The 25,956-nt window shown below is 36.4% G+C and overlaps 1 protein-coding gene across 14 annotated transcripts in view; it reads left to right on the plus strand.

The window, feature by feature from the left end:
* The window catches only part of LOC136853422 (uncharacterized), a 574,979-nt gene that overhangs the window by 498,681 nt on the left and 50,342 nt on the right, over positions 1 to 25,956 (plus strand). For all 14 annotated transcript variants that reach the window (XM_067128959.1, XM_067128958.1, XM_067128963.1 and 11 more), the window contains one exon: positions 1,719 to 1,882. In XM_067128959.1, coding sequence (XP_066985060.1) covers positions 1,719 to 1,882 — 164 coding nt within the window. The remainder of the gene's footprint in view (positions 1 to 1,718; positions 1,883 to 25,956) is intronic.

The raw sequence follows: 25,956 nt of genomic DNA on the forward strand, positions 1-25,956 counted from the left end.
ATATATATATATATATATATATATATATATATATATATATACAGTATATACAGTATGTTCTGTACAGTATATATGTATATATAAATAAATGTATATACTGTATGTATGTATGTATGTATATATATATATATATATATATATATATATATATATATATATATATTATATATATATATATATACTGTACAGTATATATGTATATATAAATAAATTTATATACTGTATATATATATATATATATATACAGTGACTTTCGTTTTTGTGGTTTTGTGTTCCACAGTAATTTATTGGTGATTCGCCACTTGTGTGATGTGAAGCCATTAACAAGTGATTGGACGGATTATTTTTGGATAATTTTTGTTGAGTGTCTTATCAGAAGCAGGAACAACAACAGCAGTTGGCTAATAGCAATAACTGTTTCGGCAAATATCAGCCACCGTAAACAACACAGCTTAGAAAAAAAGAGAGGGAAATCTTAGCTAAGATACAGGGCAGTCATATGCTAAGTGGAAGTGACAAGATACCCATCCCTCCGTGAGGTCGAGATGGTGTAGAGATGCCATATTTCGTGTGACGTCTGGTCTGTATTAATTCAGGGATGGAAGGAGATGGAGACAGGGATGGATTGCAGAGAGAGAGAGAGAGAGAATTTGGGGAGAAAGTTATGAGAGAGAGGGGGGAGAGATACTACACAAAATATTTGAGAAAGAGAGAGAGCTAACTAATGGCGCGTAATCTTAGTGGATCCTAATGATGTCACATTATACCATTAGCTTAACTGACTTCCTTATTTATAATGTAAAAAAGAAAGTACTTAAGTTTATTCTAAGAAGGTTAATCCTAAAGAAAATAAGCAACGAGAAGGGTATTCAGTATCAGTTAGGCGGATTAATTACTCTCTCTCTCTCTCTCTCTCTCTCTCTCTCTCTCTCTCTCTCTCTCTCTCTCTCTCTCTCTCTCACTAAGTGCTTTTACTGGATTCTGCTTAAAAGAACCGAATATTATATCTGACGAAAAAGAAAGAAAGGAAAAAGAAAATAAAGCGAAAACACGGACATAGCCCTTGCGATAAGAAAAATTAAAAAAGGAAAAAAGAAATCTTCAAGCAATCTTAATCACCACCCTTTAGGACAAAGAAGTTGAAGAAAATTTCGATTATCGTTCATCAGTCAAGGTTCCTTGGCGTTTTATCATGGCTTCAGCAAATCTGAAATCGCAGTTTAAGCCTTAATTTCCTGGTTGAGGTGTTTTTACGGAGTTTGGTGTTAGCATATTATGATTATTTATCGATCTTGAGAGAGAAGACGACCCTGAGTCTCTGCATCCAGCGGGTACTCGGAATATCGTACTTACATCCCATGATTGTTGTTTACGAGTCACGACATTGTGGGCATGATCATATAAACATCAGATAATTAAGGTATAATCATAAAGTTTAAGTAGGGCAAATGGAAAAGAAGAGACGGTTCGCGCGAGTTTTTATTTTCATTTACAGTTTTGCCAGTTTAATGTTTATTGAGGAAATACAGTATTTATGGTCAAATCGTAATATGTTAGCAATCAGTTTGTTTAACAGCCCGCTCTATACCCTCATCTGCACAAACAAAGATGAGGCCTTGTCATATAATGCTTATACTGACATTAGCGTTAGGTGTACGTGTGAGTTTGTTATGTATTTATTTGACTTATATTAATAGTACATCCGTTTCTAATTTCAGGTTCCGGTGACAGCGGTGTCCAGTGCCACAGTATAAGTCTGCCAGCCCCTCCTACCTTGAGACCCAAGTATTACGACCCGAACCTTGATTATATGGATAGAATAGTTCTCGAGATTGTCGAGACAGAGGCCATCTACGTGCGAGACCTCCGCGAGATCATTGAGGTAAGTATTATATATTGGCCAAAATATCATATCAATTTTTTTTTTAGTTGCATCAGGATAGAGGATTTATCAGAAGAGGAATCTCTTGAATATTTCATCTTTGTTTTTGTCGCATTATTTGGTGACGGTAAATTTTACCTTATGTTGGTATAAGCTGTGGGATGCTTGTGTTTTATATCGTAATGCATCTAGTACAATAAAAAGTCACTAATATATAACATACCTAAAATTCATGCGTGGATTTAAAGTGTAATTGCCATGAGTTTTAAAACTCAGTATTGTCACAGATGTCCAGAATTACGCATAACATTCGGCAAAATTGTTTTTGCGTCAAATCATACTAAGTTATTTATCAGTTGACGGGCACTTAAATAGTCACTCCCTAGTATATAAACATTGATTTGACATATTTCAAAATTATAAATATATACGGGGTTAACGACAACCAGAACCCTTAAGTTTTAGTGACGTCAGAGTGAAGTTAGATAGAGCTACTCTGCTGAATAGTTGTAAGGCGTTGAAGAAATTATACCGAAATGATATCACTCACCACTGCAGTCTAAGACAGATGCAAACCTTTACAGACAGAAAAGGTCACTGACGATAAATGCGGTTGTAATCTGTATACCGTTACCTATGACCACTGAAATAGGCGTGGTACTACTGAGCTTTTCAGTTGCCCCGTGGGTATCGGCTACTTGGGGTTTTCTCTGTCAAACAGCATCACTAGTGTGTGAGTGTGTGTGTGTGTGTGTGTGTGTGTGTTGGAGGGGGGGGGACATCATCTTCAAGTGTAGGATTCCCTTGTTCTGTCCTTGAAGCTGTCTGAATGTTTGGCATTTCTGTGGCCCCCGGCAACGATGCAAGGTTGCATTGTGACGTTTATAGACATTTTAGTATTCATGCTGTCACACCATGCTTGGTATTTGTCGGCAAGGGGTTTTATGCCCTGTTTTTTTCCCCGCTTTTAATTGGGCATGTTTGTATTGCAATGTGTTTTTTCCGCCTTGTTTGATTTTATCCGTCCCTTTGTGTCTTTTTAACTGGCAGTGTTTGCCCTTCTCTGTGCACATTTGGCATTGTTCCACCCGTGTGTGTGTGTGTGTGTATGAGTGTGTGTTTAACCAGTTTGATTGTTGGAGTCTGCTTCAATGTCATATTCTATATCACTTGTAGGTAACCGTGCCTAGAAAATCCTTTTATGTTTGCATAAATCGTAAGCGTTTATTTGTACATGTAAATGTATGCATGTGCATTTTCTTATTAAAATTTATACAAGGTTGTTGGTATATTGCTAGAAAAAAAAGTGTTTGTATTATGTTAGAAAAATGTTTGCTAGGAAATCAACCAATTTGGGTCATGTTTACATCTTAGCTACGTGAAACTAGGTTAAATTTTCGAAAGTCATGGTGTTTGCATAGCTTTAAACCTTTTACATGTAATATAACTTTTGCTTAAATGGTTTGACAAGTTACTGAAATGGTGTAGTGGTTAAATGACTTTTCACAGATATATAAATTCGTATTTATTTCCATCCCAATGTCTGCTTGTCTCTTTTTCTGAGTGTTTAGTTCGCATAGGACGAAATGAATATCGGATAAGTTTTGTTTCTCAAACTGGGTATCGATTGGGCCTTGTATCTTCATGTGAGCTCAAGAGAAACGGTTTTTTGGACTTTATTTCGTGTTATCTGTGAAGTGAGGGAGGAATCCTCGCATTAAAAGAGCTAGTGAGATAAGGTAAGTTCCTGAGGGACTCCCCTAAAGAGGATGCCGCTTGCTAGAGTAACGTCAGTGTGGGCGCTTTGGGTGGAGTTCCCAAAACCAACCCACCTGCTCCACTGTCTGTGTCTTACGTGGACACGCCCATGAGCCGCCCACGTGCTCCGTTCTTGTCTGGATGACTGACCATGTAGCTGCTCCTCTTGGGACCCGCGTTACAGGGAGCTGATACTTCGAAGATGCGATGCATTCTCCTCACCTTTTGTAGTTGCTGGGGACGTGTGCCCTTAGCTGCCAGTGGTTAGGGTGCCCGAAGTTACAGATTCTGTACGTGATGTATGTATCATTGTTTTGCGTAACGATAATTGGGGTGTTGTGTTGTGAACATGAAGAGTTTGTTTTACGAATATTACTTTTGGATAAGATTTTGGCTTAAAATATAGGATAAATTGGGAAATGTCAGTTGGGCCAAATTTCTCTTCTGCTGAAACTGGTTAAGGTTAAATGTACTTGTAAAGTTTACCCCTGTTAGCTTGGGAGTTCTTGATTTATTTTTTTATTTTATTTACATAGTTTTCGTTGATATGTTAGTTAACTGTAGAAAAGTTTACTAATGTCATCATTCTGATAAAAATTATTTTAATAGATATTCGTACTACCTAACCACTGACTTTCCAGATTATTCTTAGTCCCCCCTATTCTTCGTTGGCTGCCAAGGACAGTCTCTCTCTCTCTCTCTCTCTCTCTCTCTCTCTCTCTCTCTCTCTCTCTCTCTCTCTCTCATTTTTAATGTAATGAAAAATGTCATTCACCAATCATTACATGAAATATCTTGCTTACAACGGGTGGCCTGTAATCCATATTTAATAGTATATTTTTGTATCATTGGATGATATTCAGCATCAGTCTTTCCTTCCCGTCCTGTTTCTCTCTCTCTCTCTCTCTCTCTCTCTCTCTCTCTCTCTCTCTTTAAAGAGATCCTCATAGGAAACGACGCCAATTCTCCCCTATGCCACAACTTTTCTTTTCCATCCTCCTTCTCTGGTTGTTCCCCAAACCCACTTTTTTTTTATTCCATTTTTCGCGCAATTCATTTTTTCCTCGGTCCTTCATATTTCTCTTGTTCCCGTCCTCCATATATTTCGAGACGTCCATCACCCAGACGGGATTCTACCCCACAAAACTTGATTATCCTGTGACTGACATTCATTGGACATTAGACGAAGACGGAGGACTGTTCCGAAGTTGCAGTTCCTTATAGTTTCCCTGAGTCCTGAGGAAAGAAGCGGTTGGGCTCGGCCATCGAACGCTGGCAGGAAAGATATCCGGTTCTCTTTGATAGTGGGTGGGACTGGGAATGAGAGACAGCTAACTAATAAAAATATTTGTTGTTGAGAAAGGAGAGGTAGGGTCTGCAGGGATTGATTTTTAGTTTTCAGATTAGGTTTCATTAATGAATTGAACAGAATATCACAGAAGGGACGTCAGGAATAAGTGTTTTATGTATATATATATATATATATATATATATATATATATATATATATATATATATATATATATATATATATATATATATATATATATATATATATATAATATATATATACAGTATATATGTACTGTATATATATAGAAGAAAAATGAAACCTATTTCTAACTTTCGCCTCGATTGCATAGTTTATAGTTTTGCATTGCTATTCTTAGCAGTGGTTACGTTTTTATCTTTCTCAAACCCAGATAGCGAGCTTTTGAGTCGGTAAGGGCATCAGTCCGCAAAGCATATGCCGTTCAATGAGCGTCAGAAACAGCTAGAAAAGGCTTATCAAAAACTGCGACCCCGACTAAGGGATTAAACTAAAGAGAAGCAGAGGTTATGTATTGACGACAGATAGCTGGAATGTGCGAAGTCAATATGACAACAGTCCTGGAAGAAAAGCTGAAACAAAAGAGTATTGTCCAAGAACTTTCATGTTTAATGTTCCTACTAAGAGCGCCTGAGGAGGTGTATTAAAGACGAAAGCGCTTGGTCACCGCTCTTTGTTTCCTTTTTTCCTCCTGGGCTGTTGCCATATATACATAGCACATTCCAGTGATTTGTCATCTATCTATCTATCTATCCATATGTATGTATGTATATATATATGTGTATATTATTTATATTTTGTAATAACCACAATGCAGCCTTAGCTTCTCGAATTCTTTACACTTTTTGGATAAACTTGTCACTACAAAGCCTTAGATCCAAATGCAAGAAATAAGAGGGAATGTCCGGTAGGAGGATTGGAACTCGCATCCAGAGTATCAGAAAGCGGTCACGTTAACAACCTGACCTTAGACATCAGAATGACTTCAAATTTTTTGCATTTGGATCTAAGGCTTTGTAGTGCCAAGCGTATTTGAAATGTGAAGAATTCGAGAAGTAGAAGGCATTGTGACTATTACAATTTCATACCTATCTGGTAAAAGTGACCAGTAGGTTATATATATATATATATATATATATATATATATATATATATATATATATATATATATATATATATATATATATATATATATATATATATATATATAAACCATGAATACTTTTCCACGACACAATTCTTACGTTTGCATGTTTGCGTAAATCATAAATGGATTAGAATACATTTCCAAATCCTGACACGTTCCGGCGATAGAGAGAAATGCGACTTCATCGTTGGAGTTGGTTATCTTGGCTTTGGAAATAAATCCAGCACCTTTTGGGGGCGAGGCGAAAGGTCAGGAACATCTCGGATTTGAGACGCCTCATCTGTCAGATGTGCCGACAACCTTTCTGTTTCTCCTGCCTTTGCAGCGCTCCGGGATAGATGGGCCTTTCAATGAAGGGGTTTTTGCACGTTTTAGATTCCTGTATGTTTTTTTATTTGGTGTGGCCTGTTGCTCTTTCATTGACGTTTAGTTTTGTTTATTTCTTACAGTTATCAGTACTTTTCGCAGTTGTATGTAGGTGTATGTTAAATCATACTGAAATGTTGTACATTATGGACATTACCTGTTAAAGTTCAGTGCTTTGTGAAGGGTAATAAATATAGGTAAAAATATTATGCCAAGGTAAAATTGGTCTTTTGTATTGGTCCTGTGATTTAGATGAAAACAACTACTCATGTGATAAGCTAATTGTTACCAGTGTGATAAACTAATTTTTTAAATAGACATTTAGTGTATATATATCAGGTGAATTATAGTAATATGCTTTACTGTAAAGTTGTTGGCATAATTGTCAGTAAATATATATCGTTGGAAAAGTTCATTTTCCTTAGTGTAACATGGTAAAAAAAATTATATACCGTGTTCTTTATGGGATAATGTCAAAACTTTCGTTTTCCGGTAACTTTCTTGTCAGTTTGACCTTTCACTTTCTCTAGAACAAGAGGGGGAAAGCAATTTTTTTTTTTCCATTTTTATATTTTCATTGTTGGAGTATCAAAATACCAGTTATAATGAAATGAGCGATAACGGTCAACTATTGTTTCGCATTTCCGTAAAACTTGTTTGAAAGCATTTAAGTTTTTTAGCGTAGAACCAGTCAAAGAAATATATAACTGAGCAAGATTTGGACGGAGAATCATTAAAGTTGTATCATCTTTTCCTTGTTTTAATATGCAGGTGCTCCCGTGTGAGGGTAGTGCACCTCACGCGGTGCACTGTAGGCATTACTCAAAGTTCTTTGCAGCCTCCCTTCGAATACTAGCTGTAATCCCTTTCATTCCTTTTACTATACCTCCGTTCATATTCTCTTTCTTCCCTCTTACTTTTCAGCACTCAGTGACCTCATAGGTCCCAGCGCTTGGCATTTAGCCTAAATTTATGTTCCAATTCCAGTTCCAAAATGCAAGTGTTGTTATAAATAATATTAAAATGTATCTTAGTGAAAAGTTAGTGTACAGTACGTTTGCCTGATATGAAAGAAATTTATACTCCTGACTCTTGAATTAGATATATAAGAAACAGAAATTTTGGTTTTTAACTTGCTCAGTGGGAGATGGTTGCACCACGCTTGCGGTGTTATACACCGGCAGAAGCTAGAAATAAATTAATTATCAGTAGTCTATGAACATTGATTTTCATCTGATATATTTTTTAAATTTAATCATGCCCTAAATATAGTAAGCGTATTGTTCGGTGGTAGACTAGTTTTTTAAACTGATGCCTCTCGAATTCATAGTTGAAGGAATCTGGATTGAAGAGAGGGCGTAATTAGTGCATCGGCAGAGTATTTTCTCTTCACCTCGTTTCTTCGTTTTTTTTTACTATTATTATTATTACTCTATTAAAACTTGTGATTATTATACTATTTTTAGTGTCTGGGGATGACCAATTTACTTGTCAAGGATTTTAAAAAAATGGGTTAGTAATGTCGGAATAATGATGGTGATTGTAGGCTGCCTGTAATTGAAAGAAGCAGATATTGCGTAGCTTGGTTGTTTGTATGGAGTTTTCATTTAAAAGCAATAATCATAGTAATTATGCAGTAGAAGAGAATCATATCATTGAATAATATTATATATGTATATATATATACTGTATATATATGTATATATATACATATATATATTTATATATATATATTTATATATATATACAGTATATATATATATATATATATATATATATATATATATATATATATATATATATATATATATATATATATATATATATATATGTATAATACATATTTATAATACATATTTCTATATATATAATATATATATATATATATATATATATATATATATATATATATATTTATATTTATATTTATATATATATATTTATATAATTTCCTATTCCCTTCTGTCAAGCACATATATATACAAATTCTATACCTGGTAATTCTTTAATGTTTTTTATTGTTTTTGTGTCCTACGATTTTTGCAGTTGAGCAATTGCTGCTTGTAAGAAATATAATTTTTCTGTTCCATGTAGGTGAATTACAATTGATGATTTAGTGCGGAATCTCCCCCTTGAGTTCAAAGAGCACTTGATGGTAACGTTTGCAGAGCATGTTTATTAAGGGTCTTGGAACCGACCGACTGATTTACTTACCTAAATACAAGATCCCTATCGAAGTGGTCTGGCGAGTTTAAAGATAGCAGTGGATTTTCTTAGCTGCACGAGAGATCTGTGTTGTGTTGGTAAAAGATAGTGTTTTGGAAATGGGTTTTTTATAACTGGTGCTGTAAGTTGAAAGCATTGTGAGTCGTTGTCATAAAATGGTGCTATGTATATATATAATGTATTGGTATATAAATGCATATACTGTATATTTATATATATATATATATATATATATATATATATATATATATATATATATATATATATATATATATATATATATAAAATGTATTATATATAAATACATATATATATATATATATATATATGTATATATAATGTATATTAGTATATAAATGAATATATATATAAAATGTATTGGTATATATATGCATATATATATATATATATATATATATATATATATATATATATATATATATATATATATGTATGTATTACATAAATACATATATATATATATATATATATATATATATATATATATATATGTAAAATGTATTGTACATAAATGTGTATATATATATATATATATATATACATATATAGATACATATATATAAATATATGCTTCCTTAATGAATAATGCTGTACTTTGACTGACTTGTCACTGTCTCCTCTCGTCGTCCAAAAGGAATGCAGTTTATTAGTAATTTAGGAGAATATATATATATTTTTCTGCCCGAATCTGCATAATGTAAGCGTACCCTAGGGATTCGGGTCTTATAGCCCCCCCTTCCCCCTCTCTGAATAATTGCAAAGTTCATTCCTTGACGGTCGCGTTAATAAAATTCATTGCAGCTGATTATGGGTTTTATCAAATCTGTCTTTTGTGATTTACTCTCTCGGTCGCTCAGTTAGTTATTCGGCTTTTGGTTGGTGTTATGGAGGATTTTTCCAGCTTTTTTTTTTTATTTATTTTTTTTTTACTGTGGATTGTCGTGATGACCTTATAAACGGTATGTTAAAGGTTGATGACTGCTAATATAACTTTATAACTGAACTTCACATTTCATATTATTATGAATTTAAGGTAGTCGCTTCATATTCTCTGTTAGGATCCTCGCCAGCAAGAATAATTCTGGTGAGATTTTTAGATGCCCGACATAGGCGCTCCGAGTAAGACAGATTTCGTTTAGATCCATCTTGCCTCTCTTTACCTTAATAGCGAATTATGTACCGAGTAAGTAAATGAATGCTGCGTTTTTCAACAAGGAGGAAGAATGACATGGGGACGGCAACCTCACTCCGAAGGACTGGATGAAAATCGGAAGGGTAACATTCTGGCGTCACTTCCTATTAGGGAAAAATGAGTATGATATATTTAGCCCCGTGATCCTATATATACACACACACACACACACACACACACACACACACACACACATATATATATATATATATATATATATATATATATATATATATATATATATATATATATATATATATATATATATATATATATATTATACATACACATATAAACATATATTTATATATGTATATAAATATATACATATATTTATATATATATATATATATATATATATATATATATATATATATATATATATATATATATATATATATACATAAAAAGTGAAGTAATCTCTAGCACAACAAAAACATTTAACTGGCTCAGACACGCTAATTTTACAATGTGTGAATAAGCTGTTAATTAGATTCCTCCTTTTTCGCTTTTATCCGCTGCACTGGAGGATTAGGATAATGATGCCCTTCTTACTTAAGCATCCCCTGATACCATTATCATTAAGCGTACTTAGATGCTTCTTAGTAGAAGGTTATGCTGAGCTTCGTTTATACATTTCACGCCCCGTTTTTTGCATCACACCCCAAATACTCTCAAATAATCGAGGATACAAGTCTCTCTCTCTCTCTCTCTCTCTCTCTCTCTCTCTCTCTCTCTCTCTCTCTCTCTCTCTCTCTCTCAAAGTAATAAAAGTATTATATGTTTAATGTCAAATGAAGGAGATTCCACGAGAATTACTCACCGTAAAATGTCAGAGGCTTTTTACTTTGCCGAGCGTAGTCCTGCAATCTCTTTTATTTCCTGCAATCTCTTTTATTTAGTTATTTATTTATTTATTTGCCTTTACAAGTCATTTCAGCCATTCACAAAGAAACCATAAGTTTTTGTTTTAGTATTTTTGCAGGTAAAAAGTAGATTCTTAACTCGAAAGTAATTTCCATTTTTATAATCATGATGGTCATTACCAAAAGTTGAATATTTTGATAGGCAATGTTGCCGTTGGTAACAATTACAGTATTAGAATGGATCTTTTAAATTAAAATTATTATATATTATATTAGTATTTTCTTACAAAAGGGAATTTATCTTACTTTCATAATATGCCTTGAAAATATACCCAGGGTTAATTCTTCATATCCACAAATATTAGAATTAGGGGAAACAGGCAACTTTAGGTTCGCGTATTCAGTGTCTTATTATCCTTGTTTTATTTTGCTATGCATTATGTCCATAATATTCGTAAGTCTTATGTAATTAGCAAGCTCTTGATGTAATGAGCAAGATATTGTTTAGTTCTAACATGTGGCCGCAATAAGCAGTGTCTTGCCTCTGAAAAATAATTCCAGTCTGGCATTACGAAGTTCAGGCGTCCGGGGCTATAGTCTGGTGACACTGTTTCTAGCGTCCTTGATTCTTAACAACATTGCCGCCTACGCTTCATTCTCCTTGACTGCCGGGGCTCCGGTTCACGACCCTCTGCTCTGCTCGTCCGTATTTTTATCTCGTAAAACTGTTGTAGGTAGGCTGCTTGGGTTTTTAGGTTCACTTCTTTACATACCGTATGTGCGCACCATTTGTTAAATGATTCAAATGCCATAAACGCCAACGAATTTGAACGTTGGTCTTGTCTAACTTTATTCCTTGAGATTGAGCATAAAATGTTTTAAGAGTTGAAATAGCGATCTCGAATATTCTGGCTGCAGAGTTTGTTAATTTTAGTCCTACTAAACTTCTTTTCCCCGGCGTGAATTTTTCCCCCGAATGTGAATAGCGCCGTCATTAAAGGCACAATTATGATAATAGATTTAGAGAGCGTAAGCCTCGTTCCCTCGTGGCTGGAGAGATTCTGTGGTGGTTGGTCTGCAGCTAAGCTGCAAGGTCGAAATCTTGGTTGAGAAAGGGAGTTTGGTCATCCTTAATGATTCATGCTCCCCGAAACCCCACGTGCCGTCAATTTCAGTATTTTATTTTCCTAGTGAAATGAAAGCCGCCGTCTTCGGAATTGCTTATTAGTAAGTCGAGGATGCTCTCACTGCGTTCCACACTGCGCATCGTTCTTTGACACATCTTTCCAATGAGTCCGTACACGCTATACTAAAAGCATTGTTAATAAATGACTGATAATGTTGTATTTATTTTTTGTCATAATCTAGACATATTGCATTCGAAGTATGGTATATATGTATTTTGCACGTCGTTTGTAACTTTTGAGTATATTAAATGAGCGTCAGTATTTCGATGTATTTCCCGTGTAGCTTCATTCATATGCAATTTTTTTTAGCTTACTCTGTGTACGTTCAAAATATATTTATACATGAAAAATATATAAGACTTAAATATTGAAAACCCAAGCACTCTTAAATAAAATGTTTGAGTCTTTGGACCTTCAAGATTTCCTATCGAGTAATATTTCTGAACTGCATAGAGCGTCTCTTCAACATGTATTCCTATTATGTTACGGACGTTTTTGGTTGCAGTTTATTTTATAATGAGACGAAACAGAAGCTACAATGAAGGTCTCTTCCATATATATTCGTATTATACCAAGGACATTTTTAAATGTAATTTTTTTTTATTCTTGTAAGGAGACGAAATCAGGGAAAGCCGAGGAATCCAAGTACAGGCAATGAAATTTCTATTGCGGTTGGTACCAGATTGCCTCTTAAATTTAAATGCTGATCAGTTGTTTAATTCGTCTCTATATGGCTGCAGTTTTTATTTTGCGATTAGTAACGGTAATTATGTGAAAGTTTCATCACATTAAGGATCAGTAGAATCAATTAATAACAAGTAATATAAAGTCAGCATCCTCCTTAGAGTACCTAACTTTCGGTGATTGTACTTTTCCTTAATTTCTGTTCCCTGATTTATTTTCCTAGTCTCGCCATTCCCTTCGGTGACGCCCGCGTATCCAGGCGCTAATTGTTTCGGATGTCCAAAATGTCAGGTCTCCCGTAACTAGATCAGCCAGATGATGCAAAACCACTTAGCAATTTCAGGAGACTGTCCTCGCTTGCCTGTCGAAAGGAGGTTGTTTCGTATGACGTAAGTGGTGTCGTAAGGTGCGTCTGACGCATGTTTGGTCTAGCTTGTATTTGGGTCCTTGTTGTCCGTGCTTAGGCTGTTCGTCTCACCAGCTGGGGGTGGCTGGTTCGATTTCCGAGCGAGCACAACGATATAGGCACATTCCATTATCCAAATGTGGCTCTATTGAGGTGACGACAACAGTTAATCTATTGTGATTGGGCGTAGGGATAGCATCCTCACCCTGAAAGATTTGCCGAGAATTAGAAGGCCAGTACCTTCTAGAGGCAGCCTTTTAACGGATGATGGACTGATTGGTAACGAATCCCAGCGCGGTAGAGAGTATTTTCCGAATTTATTTCGGATTCAAGGCTTGCACTGGCAAGCTTTAAGTAAACTCTATGAGGAAATCGATGCTTTTGAGGTCATTATGCCAGTTAGAGTAAATACACTTACTATGTATTTTGTATGTATCGATGAATAGCTATACTGCATGTGATGGGCATAAAAATGGTCCAATGAAAACAAAAGAGAAAATAGCCCTGAGTAAGGCCAATATCTCTCGAATAACTTCACCCTCTAATCTGGGAAAGGAATGTTCTCATTTCAGGGGAAGTGGAAGGGTATCATGCCCTCATTGGTATTTGCGGGAAGTTTGGATTGGGCAGCTATTGTGTCCTGAGTAGTTTGTTTTTCTTTCTAAGGGATGCTGTGGGTATGATACCTCGAAACCTAGGTGCGTTTGTTTTACTTAGCGAATAGTTTCTCTCTCTCTCTCTCTCTCTCTCTCTCTCTCTCTCTCTCTGTACTCTTGGAATCTTTTTGTTGTTGGTAATTTTTATGGATGTTTAGACTGGCCGGTTTTTGTTCAGTTTATTACTTAAGGAATTCAAGTTTTTGTAAATGGGAGCTCTATGTTTGAGAGAATTGTTGAATTAGAGCCAAAAACACATTTCATATCTTTCCTCTTACGAAAGAATAGCATCACCTTAAATCGTTTGGGAACTCTTGAGTTGAGAGGCGTTTAAGAAATCATACCAGTAAGCGTTTAGTTCTCAGCAGTGTGTGCCAATTATAGTTAACTATAAAAATCATTGATACCCTCGACGCTATTGCTAAATGCAATCTGTAACGGATTGCTACCTACAGATTGGATAATTAGTTACAATTTAAAATCCTGAGTAGAGTTTATTCGACAAAGTTCTTTTCTACGCATTGCATTACAGTATGATAGCACAAATTCATACCTCAGTTTTGAAACGCTGTATCTGAAGGCTTTTCAAGCAGGGTATTAGTTCTTTTATGGCCGTGACATTATCTGGCAAGTTGAAATTTTGTGTATTTGTTTGGCAAGTTTTGACTCTTAAACAGGCGATCTCTGGAAAATGTTCTACCAAGATTTTTTCAAACTGGGGTTCTTGAATAAATATTCGTCAATATTTATTTATAAGGTAATGGACCATTAAAGAAATCATTCTTTTATTTGTATTCCGTATGAGATTGTCCTAAGGAGAAAAACTGATTCCATGTCTTAGATCAGACATGCCAAGCAATTTCCATAAACTACTTATACCCAGGGCGCAGGAACAGGTCACAGATGACAGGGAATCTCGGGGCGAAATACCTGCATACGACGATTACCACCTCCATCAGGTAACCGAAGCACGCTTTGAAGTCCCCTCCCTCATCTCCATATATGGGGGTGAGTTCGGGTTCTCTTTGCTCTCGTTAGGTTGGCCTGCTGCTGCTCGACTACCTCTCGTGTGTCGTAGAGCTTGCTTTGCAGCTTAATAATGTTCGTTAATTACGCCTAATTGCCCTTGTTATGACGATCGTATCTCTTGTTCCACTAATTTTTTAGTCATTGGGATGTTTAGATAAGACACGGAAGGTGGCTTAGAGCCTTCACTATGTTTAAGCGTATGCCATCTGGAGATATTGTTTGTATTTGTGCGTAGGTTTCGTAATACGCATTTAAACAGAGAAAAACTAGCTCTTTAGTTGCTACGCTTCTTTACGCAAAGACATGGGAGAGGCATGAAAAGAAACTGAACAGTAGTTAAGATCCTATATTTTAAGTGAATATTACTGTAGGCCAATTAAGATTCCGCTCACGTTGTTCCAAAATATTTGTAGCCAAATTCATTATTTAGAAAATCAAGTTTTCTGATCTCGTTTTGCTTGAACAAAAACTGGTAGAAGCTCATCCTTTGCATGGCTATTGGCGTATGACTCGAATGTTTTCAGGGAAATAAATGTCATAGAAATTGCCTTATAAATATGACGAGGCTGTTCTTAAAAAAAAAAAAAAAAATTATTCGTTGTATGTATGAGTGCCTTGTAACTGACTGGCATTTAGTCAAGATTTGATCTCACACGCATGACAGTCATTTATTTATGATAAGAAAAATATTTAGCATCAGAGCATCATGCCCTTAAAGAATTATTTTAATACCTTGTGAGTTAAAAATGATCTCAATACAGAGAGCGGAACTGAACCAACGATAATAGCGATGGTTGGGCGTATCATTGTCGTTATGTCACGAGTGAATGTGCTATGTCACATGAACTGTGGCGCAGCCCTCACACTGGTCTGTTTTTCAGGACGAAACTGTTTGGGAAACATGTCGAAACACTATGAAAAATCGCCCTGCGAACGAGCCGATTCTGCGTAGATAAATTCACGTGGACGAAAATTTACGTAACATTAGCTCTTGTAAGCAATCATCTTTAAGGTCATTATGGCTCTTGTTTTTCTGGTTGCTGGTTATTAGAATGCTAATGTTTTGAGTCCCATTCAACTAGTTTGTTGGTAGTGTAGATGGTACATGATTTTAATGTTTGTGCTTTGTATGTGATGAATGTTTTAGGGAGAAGGTATACGATGTTAGACGAGCTGGAATTGTGTAGAGTAGTGATGCATTTTGTGTATATTCATCTATCTACTGTATGTACACATCCCATCATTGCTGTTTACATTAATAATTTATAGAGGGTATGTGTTTCGTGTGGACTAAATGGGGTTTAATTTATATGCTTGAAATGCAGAAGGAAAGTAATAGTTGCTGCTTCTCCTACCAGGCTCTGAGACTAACCAAACTATTCTTTGGTAACCCCCAACGAGAGCCAAGAATATCTGCTGCCCGTGAACAAAATAGGAATGCCATAAAAGTGCGTTGGTTTGTGCTGCCACTTGATAGCCTGTGTATATGCATTGTAGAATGAATGGGATGGCTGAAGGTTGTTCATGGAAACTGAAGGGGAGGGATGGAACGGGGCCAGGGGAAGGGGGGGAGGGGGGGAAGATGAGTGGTTGCTGATGTTTAGCATTTTAGGACCAGATGGCGACGTTAGGATGGGGCGACCTCTCACTCCATATAAGGATCTTCACCCTTTATTACTCTCGGTTATAATATCGTCGAAGGAGTATGCGTGAGTCCTTGAGAGAGAGAGAGAGAGAGAGAGAGAGAGAGAGAGAGAGAGAGAGAGATATGTAATATGAAACTGGAATAAGGAATTCGTGTGCGGAGATTAGAAGTTGTTTTAGCGAAGAAAATTTACTTGAACGAGTCGTGTGCTTATTTATTTCACTGTTTAAGTCCATTCCAGAAGGATATATTTCATAAAGAATTCAAATAAACGGTTTTTCCTCAAGAAACCTGTTCATTCTATGTATGGTTTTTTGGTAGAAGGTCACGTTATAGATGTTGAATTACAGTGACATTATAATTGTTTCAACTAGTTGCGAGGTCGATTGCGTCTGTTTCCTAATTAGCAAATGAACTTAAGTGACCTATCACGTTTTTCTCATTAAGATCCGATTGTTAGTGTTGTAATGAATGTTAGGTTAGCCATTACTTAGAAATAGTCTAAGTAACACTGTTGGAAGGGTGTAATTTACGACAGGCTGTGGTGTTATCTTAGAGCTTCTTGATTTATTTACACTATTTCAGCATGATCGTTAAATCTCAGCGAACCTCGGTTGACCTTAGCAGTGAATTATGTAACTGGTAATTTAATCGACTGGAGGGTCGTGACAACCATCATAGAAAAAGCATTAGGCTAACAGCCTCAATCTTAAATAGTTGCTGAAGACCTTTGGGTTTGCACCTTCCGAAAACGCCCCTCGGAATGCTGAATTGGATGGACGTAACATTACAAAGGATTTATAAATACTGTTTTCAATGTTGGAAAGACTAGATGGGCGTGAAATCTATTTATCTGTTTACTAAACCAATTTTCATTAAACGAATGTGAGTAGTGGCGTGGTATACAGTAATTACAGTATATAAGTGCTGGCGATGATCGAAATTCGCAAGTTCATAACACTGGAATACCATTTGGGAATTTCGTCTTGTTGCTAAAAATGAAGCTCTCTAACTGAAAAACGGTGCCTCTTAAGTGTGTGTGTGTTTTTTTTTATTTATGACAAATGAACTTCGTTGGTTCTGAGGACTGATCAGTTGCGGGAGCTATATTTTGATATTGTCAAAATGAGTCTAGCACAGGCATCCTTCCCAAATAGTGAAAAGCTTGCTTGTATAAAGCCGACCTATAAAGGAAAAGGCGATAAAGAAAATCTAGGCTTTATAGACCAATATCGAACCTATCGTACTTATCAAAACTTATAGAAACGAAACCACAAACAAACGTGAAAACACTTGAAACAACTCGGTATTATACCTGATGATCAGTCTGAGTACAGAAAAACACTCAATAGAGACTACATTGTCCGCAATTATAAATGAACATGGTAAAAATTATAGCAAATGGAAAATGTGGCATCTGGTTATGCATCACCTAAGTGCAGCATTTGACACTGTTGACCACAGTCTGCTGCTTGAAGACCTGAGAGCAGTAGGCATCGAAGATGATGTACACAAATGGTACAGAAGCTACCTAGAAAACAGGAATGTTACAGTGGTTATATCAAAAGTGAAATCAGAAAAGAAAGGTCTAACAAAAAGGAGTGCCCCAAGGCAGCGTTCTGGGTCCACTGCTATTTGGCATTTATACAATTGAACTATCTAGAATTCTAAATAAGCACAGGGTTAAGTATAAACTGTATGCAGTTCTATTTTCCTGTCGAAACGGTAGAAGACGCCATTAGTAAAATTGATGCAATAATGAAAGATATAAAAAAATGGATGTCGGCGAAGTAATCGAAACTTAATGAAGACAAAACTGAGTGTATGCTATTTGGATCTGACAGTGCACTACGAAAATATGAACACTTCAAAAGAATAACTATCGTTTCGTCAACAATAAATATTGTTGCAGCAGTGAGGAACTTAGGAGTATTTATTAAAAATAAATTTGAAGAACCGTATATTGCATTTTAGAAAAACCTGTCACTATCATATTAGAAACATTGCATTTATTAGAAAATACCTAAACGAAGATGATCTGAAAACAGCAATTTGCAACCAAATACTTTCGAGGCTTGACCACTGCAATGTTATATACTACGGTCTCCCTAACTACCTACTAAGAAAATTGCAAGGAGTACAAAATAGAGTCGCCAGGTTAATGAAAGGACTACGTTCCCGTGATAGAATAACCCCAGCATTAACTGACCTACATTGGCTCCCAGCAAAAGCTAGAAGAGAATGTAAAATACTTATTACAGTCTTTAAAGTACCAAAATATGGTGAACCAACATATCTGAGAAATTGCTTAAGCTTCTTTAGATCTGAAATGAATATTGTAATCTGACATTCAAGTGAAGCATACACGCTACTTGAACCTAGAGCAAATGTACAGTAAGTCAGGCGAGAGAGCATTTGTACACTGCGCACCAAGACTGTACGACAAAATATCGCCTGAATTGAAGAGCATACAAGAAGAAAGCAAACTTAAAAAAGAACTAAAGACTCCTATTCTGCAGGAGCTACGATACTGATGAGAAGCACTAAAAGACAATTATAAAATATAAGAAGCCCCTTATTTTGAAAACGTACAAGGGCCCGCCGGAGACGGAATATCCCTGTAGAGGGATGTACATAAAACCAAAGTGAAAGTGAAACAGTGATGTACTGCAAATTGTTAAAGATATGCGACGTTCAGACCACTTTACTGCATTTTCCTCTTTTATTATAGTCTTATAAAGCACCGATAAATCAACGGGAATAGCGACAGCGACAACCTCCAGAAACTAGATGGATGTGAGGTTGACGGAACCCTTAACGCCCATTCTTCCGTTCCTGAAGAAGGGTGAAGAGGCCTTAGCGGAGTGAGGACCATAGGTTAGGGGTTGGGTCGGACGTGGCAGGGTGATGCTTTGTCCTTATATGGGAGCTCTATGGATTTAAGAAGAATGGGGGACAACGGAGAGGGTTGGAAGTGAGCAAATGGGGCTCTGCTAAAAGACGAGAGGGGAGGAGAAGATAAGGCGCTTTTGGCAATTTAAATTTGTTGTTTGGGGAATGGGGAACTCGAGAGCTTTTGGGTGAATAGCGATGGGTGATGATTGTTTTTATTTTCTTTTATGGGTTCGTAGTTATCGTAACGCCTGTTTCGTAGAAATCAATCAGTAATTCTTCGTTAGATGAAACGACACAATTGTAATATATATATATATATATATATATATATATATATATATATATATATATATATATATATATATATATATATATATATATATATATATATATATATATGAAAGAGAGAGAGGTGGAATACGGATGCAGTCGCTTGCAACATTAACGAGAAGATGAATGGTAAAGGTTGGGAGAAAACTGAATTTGGCATTAGTGATGATAACTAAAGGTAGAGGACATACAGGTTTCGTCCAGTGCTTGGTTGAATTGTAGATAATAGCATCAGTCTCTTATAAAAATGGCTGTTTAAATATGTGCACCAGATAATTTTATAATGAGTCGTCATGAGTAAATGTATTTATTGTGTGTATGTGTTACAGTATGAGAACGTGAGCTAGTATGTGGTATTTTATCCTGATCCTTCGGGCCAGCCCTATGAGAGCTGAAAGTCAGCTTAGTGGTCTGGGTAAATTGCTTTAATAAACCCCTCCCCCCCGCACCCGTCCGTGTCAGTAAAGCTTCGAATGTTGAACAGTAGCGTTTGTTTATTAAAGATTGCAAGTGAGAAAACTTATGATATTGAATCTTGGGTATGAAGGTATTAGATATATAATAGTATCGATTTTACGCAGTGTGTGTGAAAACATTAGTGAGTTTCCACATCAAAATTGATGCCGGCAACGCTAGTGGTTTTTTTAAAAGACTTTGTTATGAAACCTGACCTTGGCCTTGTAATAGAGCTCTGTTGATTATTATGACTGCGATAATTCTGACAATAAATCTTACCTTTATTAGATGGACTTCCTTCAGAAGTGAATGAAGGCATTGTAGCTTAGTGTACAACCTTGTGTATCCCGTGATTCTTACGACGCAGTGTCGAGTGATTGTTTGATTAGACTATAATTAAACTTACATGTTAATAACACCTGTTATGAGTGTGAACAAGCACCCTAACTCGGCTTTATCGTTCACTGAAGTTTGTGGAAGACAGAGCTAGCTGTATTTATGCTTAGGATAACGACCTTGCTGTTGAAACTTTGTTTTCTTACGTCAGAGGTAGGAAACAGGATGCGTTTGTTCAAGCTGATAAATACATGAATGGCATGTGCATTAATTTGCATGTATTTGAATTTTTAGTTTGCGCATGAATCTGCGCCTCCATAAATTATACTTGTAAAGAAAAGAATCACGTTTTTCTTCATGATTCTCATTAATGTAATAGACATCTATTTATTCCGAAGTTATGTGTTTGTGTCGCTTAACGAAACTGGGGCAGCCCGAATGTCTCAATAAATGCTTCCTACAAATGCGACAAGAGTTTTACCATTAAAAAACGGACAACGGAGGACTTATATGAAATGCGACAGACTGAGTTTCGGAACAGGTTTTTATTACATGTTTTTTATTCTATTTTATTCGTTTTATTGGTCTGCAAATGGCACCGGGCCCAGTTTCTGTCGATGGGAGACCTGGCTATTATGGACTCATTTATATGGGCGCGTCACTTTTGGTCATATTTAATAGCTGTAGTTAATCTCTCTCTCTCTCTCTCTCTCTCTCTCTCTCTCTCTCTCTCTCTCTCTCTCTCTCTCTCTCTCTCTCTCTGGTTCATCGTTTTCGGTTTTGTTATATGGAATCTGATGTAGTCAAAGTGAAGCTATTGCGTGTGGAGCTTTACACTTATATAATTGTTTTGATGACGTGAATATCTAAAAGCAAATTATTTCAAAGATTTCAGACAGAAATGCAAACCAAATAAACAAACATAGAGATGGAGGAGCAGTAATCTGAGCTGGTATAAAACTCCCCAGCTGCCACGCCTACGATTTTTCTATTGTTTCCTCCACTTCTTGGCCTATCTGCGCCGATGCCAAAAGGATTAGGAGTTGAAGGACCAGTAGGTGACGCATCAGGCCCCAGAATGATTTATAGGCATATATATTTTCAATTTGTTGTTTTCTGGTCTGAGTACAAATTAATATTATTGTTTCTTCAAGTGTGTATTTTTAATTGCTGGGAATATTTGCATATTTTCTTTTTAATAGAGAGCGTGAATGTGTCATTACTTAGCGCGAATGGGTTATTTGAATTCCTTTCGTTATTAGTTTTATGTATGTCAGTTGATATCTTTTATCAGATACTTTTTCAACTCTTTGTTTTACAGCGACTTTAAAACTCGAGAATTTCTTCAATTCTCTTAACAATTTTTTGTAAAAAGTTCACGCTGTGATCATTATATATAAGTCGTTGAACTAGCAAATTACTTTATCAGCATTTTATCTGGAACATTAGTGGTGACTTCACATTTTTTTTTCGGATAAATGGAAAGGATTGATCCAAGTTAGTTTGAAAAAATGAAAAACTTGGCTCTCTACTTTCCTGTTAATATGACATTAATGGCTGAAAGTGTTTATAATCCCAGAGTCAGGTTGTGTTAAGTTATTTTGTGTTAGCTGCCTTTTTTAGTCATTATGCCAAAAATTTTTAGATTTTTACACGTTTTCTGTTATTCAGACCACGTAGCCATCATTTCGTGCGAGTCTAAAGCCAAGATTTGCTTAAAAAAGTAACTATAGTTTTAAGACTCGTAAATTACTTTGAAGGCTTGACAATACCCTGAGCTCATAATTCCTGTAAGAGCCTGCACTAAAAGTAGTTTTAAAGAGTGAGGTTAGATTTATGTATTGTGTGGAAAGTGAATCGACATTCTTCGCTAATCTTCTGCCACATAAAGTAGTCTATGTATGGCAAGAGCTCAGTTGGTGCTTAGTGCCCTGTGATTATCCTCTTGAAGCTATTATTAACCGGTTGCTCTTATTTCTCCTTACCCCACCCCCTCCCTCTCTGGTTTTAATGTTTATGTATTGCCTAATTACTTCTCCTACCTGGTAGCCTAATTATTAATATTCCTTTGCATGTCTTTCCCTTTGACATAAGACATCGTGATCACCACATAATCCCGGGTCTCTTTTCATTGTTTTTTCAACGATTTTCCTAAGTAATGCGAACTTTACTAGTAGTTAGCATACACACGATACTGTTACGGTATGTATCTAATGTTTTCCAGCCAGAAATGACCAACTTGGGGAACGTACATTAGAATGAAAAATCGATAAAGTAAACTTGAGGGTAGTAATGTGTGGATGTAAGTACTGATCGTCTCTTTTATTTTACCGTCTTGAAGGTTGAAGACTTCAAACGTCTCTAATTTAACCACTGGTTCCAGAAGACTTGAATAAGCAGAAACACCAAGAGAGTAGCAAGATTTTAATTCCTTACCTTGCGAAATTTTATCTCGAAGGTGAATCGCGGCTAAGTACAGGGCTTCGGTAACCGGGCTCATATTGAGGAACTGGTTTATAAGAACTTCTTGATCAAATAATATCCAGTTGCCGCGTCTGAAATCCACTATCTGATTAAAGTTTTTGTATTTCACTGCCCACTTTTAGCTTTGAACTTTGGCTCCCATGATTGGTCTTTCAGGTTAGTTACTGGATTCTCTCGCTTGGTTTGGCGCTTTCGTGCTTGCTTTGGCTTCTGCGAGCATTAAATGGCCGTAAGTTTATCGCCAGTCATCTCTCTTACACAAGATTTTCTTAGTTTTCGTTTCACACGTAATGAAGTCTGGCCGTGTAGAACTAACTGAGCCGTCATTTCAGGGTCATTCGAGTGATTGTTTATTGCGTCGAGAAGGCCCTTGCTATGTTTATTGCAATCCTCAAAATTCAACATGAAATGCATTGATTCAGATTCTAATATTGTGCTGATTATTAATTTAGTCACCATTGTTGTGCTTAAAGTCGACCAGTTGCAAAGAGAGATCCACGCATGTAATATTTCCTTTGTTATTCATAATTCACAAGGGTCACCCTGAGACCAGAAGCGATCAGTCCCTATTTGTTCCAAGTGCTGAGAGTGTGCTAAACTTCTGTGTTTGAATTTCATTTGATTTTAGTGCATCGTTTTTCATAATCCAAAACTGTGGTAAGCGCATGAATTACTGAAAATGACCTACTTGGTGTTGGCCATCTGGCTGTGATTTGATGTTAGGCGCTGACAGGGGATGACATGCCCGTTAAAATTTACTGAGAGTTGTGAATGGGAAAACCATTGCCACCACCCTGTCGTCTAGTTGACATGACCCTGCTAAAAGAAATTGAGGGAGGTGTCCTTTTTTGGACGAGAGAGAAAGAAATCGAAAAATTTATGTTCTCTCGGAACTTGACCAATATTAGCCATTGTTGGGGATGGAACCATTGTGTGCCAGGGTGTGAGGTTTTACAGGCTGGGGGGTTAAAGAGGTTTAGTCACTGGAGGTCCTTTGAAGGTTGATTGTTATTAGCCTTTGGTGTCACAGTCCGTGCCTTGCTTTACGAGGGTCCCCGGTCAATACAACTGCCTTTGAAGAGGCAATCAGATCTCCCTTTGTCAAAGGCCAGTTCCTGTGGTGGTCGGGATCTTTTTCCCGCTTGTTTTAGCCGTGGCAGATTTTCGGAATGCCTTGTGGGTCTTTTATGTTCCCTCGCGGTTCTGCTCCCTCCACTTTCCTCATTCCTCTCTTCGGCAATTTCGGTAATCTTCATTACTCCTCTGGCATACAATGGACATCCGAAACGCAAGACTTACAGCACGCAGAAAGGTCGTTCATACTGTATGAAGGGTAAAATAGGTTCCTTTCATCTCAGATTTGTTGTCCTTTAACACGCTCGAATGAGATTATCTCGCAGGTTTAACTGTCGACATGAAGACGTAAGTTAGAAGGTATGTTACTTCTGTTAGATAGAATGTAGAGTCAGGTTGCCTATGTGTGGCATAGCTTAACTTAATCTGAAGGTCGTTATAGTTTTTTTTTTTTAAGAATTTTTATGGACTACTGATTTTATTTCCTATAAATTTAGATATTGCCATGAGAAATGGGTCTTTTTTGTAGAGACATCATTGGAGATTTTATTTCATAAATGTGAAAATGTCAATAGGGTTTTAAGTGCTGTGTGTGTGTTCTAAAACAAAAGTCAACTCTAACGATGTGAAACGCAGTATCATGTTCCTCTTTATAGTCGACATTTGGAAGTAATGACCTGCGGGTATCGGCTGACTTGATTTTGTTAACCGAACATGATCTTTTCCCGTCTGTTTCTGTATATCTTGATCTCCTCAGTTGTAACGAGATTAGCAAATAAAGTTATTGTAAACATTACAGAATAATGATAGAGACGTCAAAGAAAATAAGGAAGGTTTTGTGGTTTACTCCTTCATCGTTCTGATTTCTATGTGGATTTCAGTTTCGAAAAGATAACTTCTTCGTTATCTTGAGTTAGTTTCTCGTTCTCTCTCCCTTCCATCGTACTGGTACCCAAACTCGTATTCATTCCCGTCCCGTTAAAGCAGACGACAGATGTGTGGATGGTTGACTATAGGAGATTCACACTCCCTTGAATGGATGGTCACGAGTTCCCTTTTGCCGTGTTTATCTAAATGGGCACACGGGCAGATAAGGCTCCTCTCCTGCACTCTCCAGACCTACCCCATTTGGTCATTTGAAAAGCTGAGAAGCTCGAACGGGTGTCGTGCCTATCTATTCACTTACTTTGTCGGCGTCTAAAGGCCTCTCCTTTCCGTTGCAAAAACAGCTGTAATGGGGAATTTTGCCTTTATGTGACGAGCTTCGTTTAGGATTAGGGAGTATTTGATTTTTTTTTTTCGTCTAATACCATGTACTAGGTTTTAAAAGCTTGCTGGAACGTCAGATTAACAAGCTAGGTTTGATTCACGAAACAAGACGCTCTAACTTTGTGATAAATGATAATGGGAATGGCCATAGATATGATTAATGCAGTAGGCTAAGTTTGTTACGGGGTAAGACTTAAAAAATTGTGTGGGATGATAATGCCATATTAATGTACGTATATTGAAAATATACATTACAGTATGTGTGCCATTCCTTACAGGCATTTTATTTTAAAATAAACCGGACTTTTGGCTTATATTCAATGCCTTTTAATTCTATAAGAGATACTGCAATTTTGCAGAATGGTCAGTTGGCCTTGTCTGCATTTTCATTAATCATGTCTTAATCCATAATATTTAAAAGAGGCCGATCTATATCGAAAATTAGTATTGAGTTACGACACTGACCTTTATTTCGGAAATCAATGAAAAAGACGCAGCCGACCGTATTTCGTTTGCCCGTTTCTGAAGAGGAATGACGTCACGGTGTTTGCTTTCAGGCTTTGCGGCGAAGGACGCAGATGACCAGCCTGTGACCCTCGACATACGTCCTCTCCCCAGTTTTTATCTCATTGTATTCTTATCAATTTCTTTCTTTGTGGGAAGTAGAAAAATACACAGATTTTTCGGTGCCATTGAGGTTTTCAGTATTTTTTTCCA

Source organism: Macrobrachium rosenbergii, chromosome 27 (genome assembly GCF_040412425.1).
Source record: "Macrobrachium rosenbergii isolate ZJJX-2024 chromosome 27, ASM4041242v1, whole genome shotgun sequence".
NCBI lineage: Eukaryota > Metazoa > Arthropoda > Malacostraca > Decapoda > Palaemonidae > Macrobrachium > Macrobrachium rosenbergii.